Genomic DNA, 9,295 nt, shown 5'->3' with positions numbered 1-9,295 from the left:
GAGTCGCTCCCCTTGCCCGGAGTTGGATGCTGTGCATTGATGCCTGCAAAGAACTCCGGACTTGGTTCTTCTCTCCCTGGCTTGGAGCTGCCATGCTGAGCCTGTGAAGAGGGATGAGCTTTGCGTAGCTTTAAAATCGGCAACCAGAATTTTTAAGTGAAGTGTTAGTGATTGCCATTAAATGTTTCTTTGTTCGTGATGCTGAAAGCTTTGAAAAGCAAAGCCACCACTTCTTTTCCAAATGTCATATTACTTGGAATGAGAAGGAATAGCAAACTTCTTTAGTGTTGGACCTTTCTGTGTGTGAACTACGGAAGTAAGATTGGTTTTCTGCGTGTTTTATTTTTTTTTTTTTTTAATTTAACCAAGGCAACTGTTATTCATGTCTTTCTTTTCCACAAGGTTTGCTTGCTCCTTATGCTAAGGCCACTTAAGCTTTCTGAGCTGCTAGGTAATGCCACTGTGTTCTTAAGCTTGTGAAGAATGATGCCCTTAATGGTTCCCTGAATCCAGTTTTTTAATCCTTAAGTTCAGCATTAGAACAAACCCGAAACTGTTAAGTTTTCGGACTCCCTGTATGCATAAGAACAGTACATTTCACAACACCTTCCAGTGTACTTACTGATTATTCAGAGTAGTAAATAAATGTATATATGACTAAAATGAAATACTAGCATATTAAACACTGATGGCAATGTAAGTTTTTGTATCTCTTTTCAACCTATGCCTCTTCTAGAGAAGAGAGTTAATAAGCCGAGTCGCATTGTATATAGAGACTGTAACCATGTTTTATGAAAATACATTTCTGTTTTTCAGGAAAAATTAGATATGTCGATGTATCCTGTTGAAAGCATTAGAAACTTCAGTATTATAGCTCATGTAGATCATGGCAAAAGCACACTAGCAGACAGGCTGTTGGAAATTACAGGTAGGTGTTCAGATTTCATATTACATTTTCTTGACATGTGAGATGACTTGAAAATTTCTGTAGCTTTGATTATTACTAAAATTTCTAATATCTTTGCTCTTCTAGTGCCAGGTTGCTTGTCCTTTTAGGCTGCCAGTTGTGTAGTGTTATGGGTGTGAATGTGACCTTTTCTGTTTAAGACCTGTCTACAAGTTTGGGTAAAGAAGTGTGTAATTGTCTAAAGGAAGTATGTATTTTGGAACGAGATTGAGGAGGAGTGTACTGGTGTAGTTCCTGGCCAGTCGTGTGCTAGACCAGTACAAAGCAATTTTATGATGTTTACTGCCAGTGTTTGGAGTGCACAGAAAGACAGTGTCATGACCTAGGAATTATGGACAGAGTAGTTTTCAAAAGCTTTACTGAAACAGGGAGGAACTTCAGCTGCTTGCACTTAAATGAATGTAAAGATGTGTCCTCTTACAAGCAAACCATGAACAAATACCTTTCATGGTGATGAAGCTCACTGGTACTGAAGCTTGATAATGATACTGTAGAATAAGTTTTAGAAATGTACAGCTCCCTGGTGATTTAGATTTAGGATGTAGAATAACTGCTAGTAATTAAGTGTAAGTTCCATGGGTTCTCAGCTGCTATGTAGACTTGCATTTTCCTTTACTCTAAGTATTGGTGAAGTTATGTTCCTTTCACCTTCAGAGGTATTTATTTTCTCTCTATTGGAGTGCTTTATGAACTTCAGTGGTTTTATTTCTCTGTTATTGTTGAGGGTAAGGAAAACTGTCCCCCTTTAAAGTGAAAGTCAGAAACAGAAGTACTAAGGGATCTTCATTACTGTAAGTGACTAGGCATTCCTTGGAAGAGAGAGACAGAGGTTTTCCTAGGGGGTTTTCCAAGGGGAGCTGCAAACCAGTTGCTCCCAGGCAGAGACTACTTCCAGGGCAGAGCTTCAGTTAGCTACTCAGAAATGCCCTTTAGAAGAGAGGGAAAAAAACACAACAAAAAACTGGAAAAGAAAGAATAACTTTGATCCAAAGCTTATGGTTACCTCTTGTGTGTCACTATGGGCATTATTTTGGGATGGCTGTGATAGAATGGTTTTGAATTCAGGTGTGTCAAGCTCTGTGGTAACGCTACTATTGCACTGGAGATTGGCACTGACTGGAGCCATGAGGCCTGGAGCTGCCCTCTTGTGATAGGAGACAAAGTTTGTTTAAACACCAAAATTATTTAGCACTGAATGGAATATGTACTTCTTAATCTTCTAAATTGTGTTTTTATCCTGTTTGCTCTGTAAAGTATTTTACATAGCTTCATGTGTAAAAATTTATTTTAAAAATTTTAAGAGTTGAGGCATAATTTTACTTTTAAATAAAAATCTAAAATAATTTTTGGAATAGCTTCATTTGTGGCAGCAAATCTCACGTTCTGGTTTGTGACATTTTCAAGAGCTATTTTGAGAGCTAAAGTACTAAATGAGGTAATGAAACGGTTGGTTTTTGTTTGCTTTTTTTTTAATCTTAGGAACAATAGCTAAAACTGACCGTAATAAACAAGTGCTGGATAAACTGCAAGTGGAACGTGAAAGAGGAATCACAGTTAAAGCACAATCTGCATCTCTCTTTTACAGCCATGAAGGAGTGGACTACCTCCTAAATCTTATTGACACGCCAGTAAGTTAAGTATAAATGGTGTTTAAAACATACAAAGCTAAATGTCTTTATATGTAAAAGTAGGAGATTTATGGTTTCTTTTGTTTATTCAAGGTTTTGTTTTTTTTTTAGAATTGTGAACATCTGTACAAATGAAAACATCATAGTATAGAAATCTTTGCACAAGAATCTATAAATACCTGAAATTGTGAACATTTATTTTCTCCACAGGGCCATGTAGACTTCAGCTATGAAGTATCACGATCACTGTCTGCCTGTCAAGGTGTCATACTTGTGGTGGATGCAAACGAGGTGGAGTTCTTAATTATTCCTTTCTACTTAGAATTTCAGCAATTTAAGCAAGCTAGAGAGATTAGATTTGGGGCTTGTTTGGTTCTTTTTTTCCCATCAGTGTTTCTGCCCCTGGTGTTATGTCCACAAATGTTTTACATTGCGGAAGAAGGGAGTTTAAAAAAAGATTCTAGGAACAAATACTTACTTGTGCATTGCTATATCCTGCAGTTCTGTGACGTAGCAATCAAAGCACAGGATTAATGAAGAGGGAGAGCCTACATTTTTGCAGAGTGTAAACTTTGCAAATGGCAATGTGAAGAACTTTTAGCTATTGTACGAATAACCCATTTGAGTACATTCTCTTTCTTGTTGGAAAGCTTGACAATGCTCAGCTCACCACACTGTTAGTTATAACTAGTTTTGGTCATCTAATACAAACTGATACTGGCAACATTAAAGCTAAAGGACACTATAAGCCAAACATGAATAAATGTATTCTGAAAACTTAAGATGTTTTACATCCAGTAGAGTAATGGGCTCTTGACTTTCTTTCAGGAGAAGCAGGGCCATGAGGGAGTGAAATGCTTGTAAGGTAATACTTCTAAATATACAAGGTGTGTAGCACGAGGGAAGTGAAGTTAGAGGACTTAGTTGTACTTTCATTTGGACAGTGCTAGAAAAACTTTCAATAATCAGTTCATGGACTAGAGTATGAGGATTATGAGAACATAATTTTAAATATGAACACATTCTCATAAAGTATTTTGAACACTTTCTCTATGGCATGTTTATGACTGGATTATACAAAGGTCAAATTAATGCTACCTTTTTTCCTTTTTCTATATAAAAACCAAACAAACAAAGCAAAAAAAACCCCCCACCCAACTAACTAACTTTCAATTATTGTGAACACTTGCTCCTTCCTAGCTTGGTGGGCAAGCAGACTTCTTGACTAAGCCTCTGTAATAAATATTTTATTGTGATTATTTAGTATTCTGTATTGGAATTTTGGTCAGAGTGCTTAACAGCTCAACTTTTTCTTTATAACTGCTAATGTTTCTCCTGCCAGCCTGAATTCTGGAGGTAATTTTCAAGATTTAGGTCTTGCATTTTACCTTTTTTTTTTAATAACTGTTCTTTACTGCTTCTTGACATTACCAAAAAGTTAGGCCCATATATCCATAGTGAGTACCCCCATATAAGTAATTTTCCGCTTGATCTGTTGTAAACAAAAGGGAAGACAAGAAGTAGCTTCTTTTATTTTTTTTCCTTTTCTTCCCCCTCATCATCCCTTCTTCCCTCTCTGGTCCAAGTGTGATATTAGGATTTTTTTTTTTTTTTTTCTAATCAGAGCTGGGGTTTTTGCCATCCTTTTGAAATAAATGTGAGGTACAAACCTTACATTGTTTTTCTTTTTGGAAAATAACTAAAGTAAGTTGAAGGTATGTTCCTGCTCTCTGGAGTAACTAGTCCTATTACCATGATAAACATGACTTTTTTGTCTCTGTCCATTTGTCAATAGTTTGTTGTAAATGGAGAATCCGTATTTTGAGGTACCTGTTGTGATCTTGGCTGTTTAGAAATAAATAACACAAAAATACATAGTTGGTGTATAATGTGTACATAATACTGTGTTATCTGTAAACAATTCTCTGAAATTGATCACACATAGAGCATTATTAGTTTGTCTGCTTATATTTGGATGATCATAAATTATAGTTAAGAATATTTTATTTTTCAGCAATATGTATAATCAATAACCTGTACTTATTTTACATCCCCCAAATGAAGGAGTGGATAGAATAGTGACATAATCTTATTGTGTACTATGCCTTACAAAAACAAAACAAACAAACAAAAAACCAAAACCATCAAAACTCAGGAAGATTCCATGTTAAACTTCTTTAATCCTTATTTTCTAGGGTATTCAGGCTCAGACAGTGGCAAACTTCTATCTTGCTTTTGAAGCACAGCTTGCAATAATTCCTGTCATAAATAAGGTAATAAAGGTTTCAGAGTTTCCTATTATATAGTTGGGGTGATTAAATGTGTAGAAGATTGATAAGAAATGTGTCCTCTAACAGAAGTATATAATGAAAAAACTAGAATGTAATAAGAACTTTATGCATTTGCTGTCTAACATTTTGTAGTAACCGCTGGGAGCTTCCGTTTTCATTTCATAAAATACATGTAGAAGCATTTTACAAGCAGAACAGAAAAATTATTACTGGAATCTGTATAGTAAATAAAGGTTAGACTCATTGACTAAATTGTATCTTGATAAGGAAATCTGACCCACTTGTAGTTTGTGAACAGAAAAACTTGAAGCAAACAAGGGCTATGGTATGAAAAATACCTGATCACTCAAGTAATACTCAGGACTTAATACTCAGTGTATTTTACCCTAATGAGAACAAGCTGAAGTTGTGGCATTCCAGGGCTTCAGAGTCTTAAATTCAGGTGAGATGTTTAGCTGGTATGAGAATTTGGTCATGAGTGGCCAGGAAGGTGATTATGCATATGCTCTGCTGTGCTCCAAGCAGGCTGGTTGTGATGTGAGTTTTGGACAGCCTACATAATCCAGGGGCAAATGTTCAGTGACCTGCTACACCACTTAGATGCACTCAAGTCCATGGGGCCAGATGTGATCCACCTAAGGGTACTGAGGCAGCTGGCAGAAGTGCTCACCAACCCACCTGTCATCATTTATCAGCAGTTCTGGCTAACTGGGGAGGTCCCAGTTGACTGAAGGTTAGCAAAGAAAATGCCACTCTGCAGGAAGGACCAGGAAGAGGATCCAGGGAACTGGAGGCCTGTCAGTTTGACATCGGTTCCAGGGGAGGGGAGGACAACCAGGCAATCAGGCCCAGTCACCATGGGTTTATGAAAGGCAGGTCCTGCTTGAGCAACCTGATCTCCTATGACAAGGTAACCCACCAAATGGGTGAGGGAAAGGCTGTAGAAGTTGTCTGCCTGGACTTTATTGAAGGTTTTGACACAGTTTCCCACAGCATTCTCCTGTGTGAACTGGCTGCTCATGGGTTGAACAGGGGTACTCTTTGCTGGGTGAAATCTGGCTGGGTGGCTGTGTCCAAAGACTGGTGGTGAATGGAGTTAAATCCAGTTGGCAGCTGGTCACAGGTGATGTTCTCCAGAGCTGAGTGTTTGGGCCAGTTCTGTTTAGTATCTTCATCAGTGATCTGGATGAGGGGATTGAGGGCACCCTCAGTAAGTTTGCAGATGACACCAAGTTAGGTGGTTGTGTTGAGCTGCTTGAGGGTTGGAAGGCTGTAAGGAGGGATCTGGACAGGCTGGAGCAATGGGCTGAGGCCATGGGGTTGAGGTTCAACAAGACCAAGTGCTGGGTCCTGCGCTTGGGTCACAAGAACCCCAGGTAGCACTGCAGGCTTGAGGAATAGTGGCTGGAAAGCTGGCCAGCAGAAAAGGATCTGGGGGTGCTGACTGGCAACCAGCTAAACATGTGCCTAGGTGACTGAGAAGGCAACAGCATCCTGGCTTGTATCAGGGATAGTGTGGCCAGCAGGACTAGGGAAGTGATTGTCCTCCTGTGCTTGGCACTGGTAAGGCCACATCTGAAATACTGAGTTTAGTTTTCAGCCCCTCACTATAAAAAGACACTGAGGAGCTGGAGTGTGTCCAAAGAAGGGCAGTGGAGCTGGTGAAGGTTGTAGAGCACAAGTCTTATGAGGAACAGCTGAGGGAACTGGGGTTGTTTATTTAGCCTGGAGAAAAGGAAGGAGGCTGAAGGGAGACCTTATTGCTCTCTAAAACTGCCTGGAAGGAGGTTGTAGAGCGGTGGGGGTAGGTCTTTTCTCCCAAATAACAAGTAACAGGACAAGAGGAAAACTGCCTCAAGTGGCACCAGGATACGTTTAGGTTGGGTATTAGGAAAAATGTCTTCACTGAAAGGGTTGTCAAGCACTGGAACAGGCTGTCCAGGGTCGAGTCACCAACCCTGGAGGTATTTAAAAGCCATATAGACATGTTTTACTGATGGATTTAGTAATGCCAGGTTTACAGTTGGACTCAATGATCTTAAGGATTTTTTCAGCCTGAATGATTCTGCTATGACTCTACTAATCTTGCTTTTTGCAATGCTAGATTTTTAACAGCTGTGGTTTTCAAATTGAAAGTTACAGATGTGAGTAGTTTAGAAAGCTGTCGGTGTGACCTTAGGTTATCTTGTATTTAGATGTATACACTTGCCTTAGAAATGTATTACTTGTATAACTTGTGCATCACTTCTCACTTGGCTCTTACCCTGAGAACAGTTACAGCTCCGATCTGTGGATGGGAAGTTGTGTGGATAGGGGGGACTTAGGTAGTTTGGGATATCTGTAACAGTCCTTTAGTCCATCATAATTTAAACACCAGTTTATGAACACTGGATTTCCCTCCTTTTAAAATGTTTTGTTCTGATGAATCTTTGAGTCGCTTATTACAAAAATAACTTCGAGGTTCTTGCTCTGATAATCCACATTCCTACGTGTGCTTTAGTGGGTATTTTATTTTTGTTAGTGATGGCACACAGAGGTAGTGGCAGCTCAGTATTTTAAAAGCGTAGTCTTTAAAATAAAGTTCAAATGTTACGATTTGTACAATTTTTTGTATATAAGATTGGAATCACAAGATCAATTATTGCTCAGAAGTTGATTGCTTTTTTTGTAGATATATATGGTACTTAACGTTTGATCCTGTAAACAGTATAGGTGCCACTTATGCGTACAAATTACTTTGTAGATTAAAGATTCTTACCAGCTCTTTAGCAAAGGTGTTCTGCCTAATGAAATAAACAAAAAATGGTCTAGTTACAGAGGGGTTTCTTCCTGAAGTCAAGCAAGGAAGACTTTTTCTAAATAACTCTTGGTGAATATCTTTTCCTGAAGACATCCAGTATTTACTAATGGATACATAAGGGTTCCCTGACTTGTATAATTGGAAACAACAGTGCTGGATTGTATGGAAAACACAGCTGGCTGTATATTTAGCAGTTTTGTTGGTTTTCAGATTGACTTGAAGAATGCAGACCCTGAAAGAGTTGAAAAACAAATTGAGAAGCTATTTGATATCCCTACAGATGAATGTGTAAGGGTAAGATCTCTTTTATAACATGGTTGATTGTATGACTGTATCCACTTTGTAGCAAATGAAAGATGTATACATACAGTAAATCAACAGGGTTGGTCTGTTTGCAAGTCTTTGACATTCATTCATTTCTTTAAAAATTGTCTCCAGGAAAACAAGAGTGGAGAACGTATATCTCTGTTAAGAATTCTAGTATGTCTTGATGAATGTCATTAGATTTTAAATTATTTCTCAATGTGAATGAAATTGTTTTCATTTTTACCTTAACAATAACTTCCATTCAGGAGAAAAAAAAAATGTTACAGAATAAGTTATAATCAAATGAGCATTTCATGTTAACAGCATTCTAAAATGTGCTTCAGAGTGTTTTTATGGGTAGTATTATCTGTGGTCACCAAAATGAAGTGAATGTGACACTATTTTATATGTAGTGAATGAGTGCAAGATGCTTATAAGATTACTCTTGGACTTGTTTCAGATTTCTGCTAAACAGGGAACAAATGTTGAAAAAGTTCTTCAGAAGGTCATTGAGAAAATTCCACCGTAAGTCTATATGTCATTATGAAACTTTGTACAGTTAATGGCTGTATACTACATGTATACAGTATTGGCAGTAGTTTCTCACTTATTATCTGATTTAAAGTCAATACTTCATAAAGAGATGTGAGAGACATGTAATGTTGGAGCTCGTTAAATCACTTTCAAATTGCAAATCAGAAAAAAAAGACATCAGATTTGAGATGTCTTAAAAAATGCATATGTGAATATTGGCAGAGAAGGCTTCTTAAGGAGTGTGAGAGGAAGGAGTTTGAAGTGAAAGACGAGAGGTGAAGCACTAAAGGTGATACTTTTATGACTGTGTAGCTTCCATGAAATTTAATATTTGAGGTTGTGTGCTGTTGCTCGTTTTGAACATTGCACTTAAAATGATAAAGGTAATTGAAATTTGTTATGTTTAGAGTTTCATATCCTGAACCCAACCTTTAATATAAGACTTTTGTCTAAGAACTTGATGACAGAGCTGCTAAATTAGTTGTTTGAATTGGCATATTGCTTTTCATTCTTTTTTTCCTACTGTTAGCTCATAATTGCTATCCTTATATTAGTTAAGGAAAAAAAAAAGAGAATGAAAATCTGAGATTAGGTTTTTATGAAAGATGGCAAAACCAAAATTCTGGTGCACTTGCTGCTGGACTGTAACAGTTTTTTTTTTTGTTCTCCTTAATATGATATTTTAAACATTAGTTTCACCTGTTTTGAGATGGGTATGATGTCTATGCATTTGTTTTTCTTTTATTTGTACTTCTGTTGCATGTAGGGA

The 9,295-nt window shown here is 37.6% G+C and overlaps 1 protein-coding gene across 1 annotated transcript in view; it reads left to right on the top strand.

Annotated features, from left to right (window-relative positions):
- The first annotated feature begins 816 nt into the window (after positions 1 to 816).
- The window catches only part of GUF1 (GUF1 GTPase homolog (S. cerevisiae)), a 20,718-nt gene continuing 12,239 nt past the window's right edge, over positions 817 to 9,295 (top strand). Inside the window, exons 1-6 of the mRNA XM_008945643.1 lie at positions 817 to 928; positions 2,447 to 2,595; positions 2,806 to 2,886; positions 4,791 to 4,868; positions 7,897 to 7,980; positions 8,453 to 8,517. Of these exons, the coding sequence (XP_008943891.1) occupies positions 829 to 928; positions 2,447 to 2,595; positions 2,806 to 2,886; positions 4,791 to 4,868; positions 7,897 to 7,980; positions 8,453 to 8,517 (557 nt within the window). The 5' untranslated portion in view covers positions 817 to 828. The remainder of the gene's footprint in view (positions 929 to 2,446; positions 2,596 to 2,805; positions 2,887 to 4,790; positions 4,869 to 7,896; positions 7,981 to 8,452; positions 8,518 to 9,295) is intronic.

Source organism: Merops nubicus, unplaced genomic scaffold (genome assembly GCF_000691845.1).
Source record: "Merops nubicus isolate BGI_N331 unplaced genomic scaffold, ASM69184v1 scaffold18848, whole genome shotgun sequence".
NCBI lineage: Eukaryota > Metazoa > Chordata > Aves > Coraciiformes > Meropidae > Merops > Merops nubicus.
The sequence above is the reverse complement of the archived record's forward strand: the minus strand, read 5'-3'. Positions and strand labels throughout refer to the sequence as shown.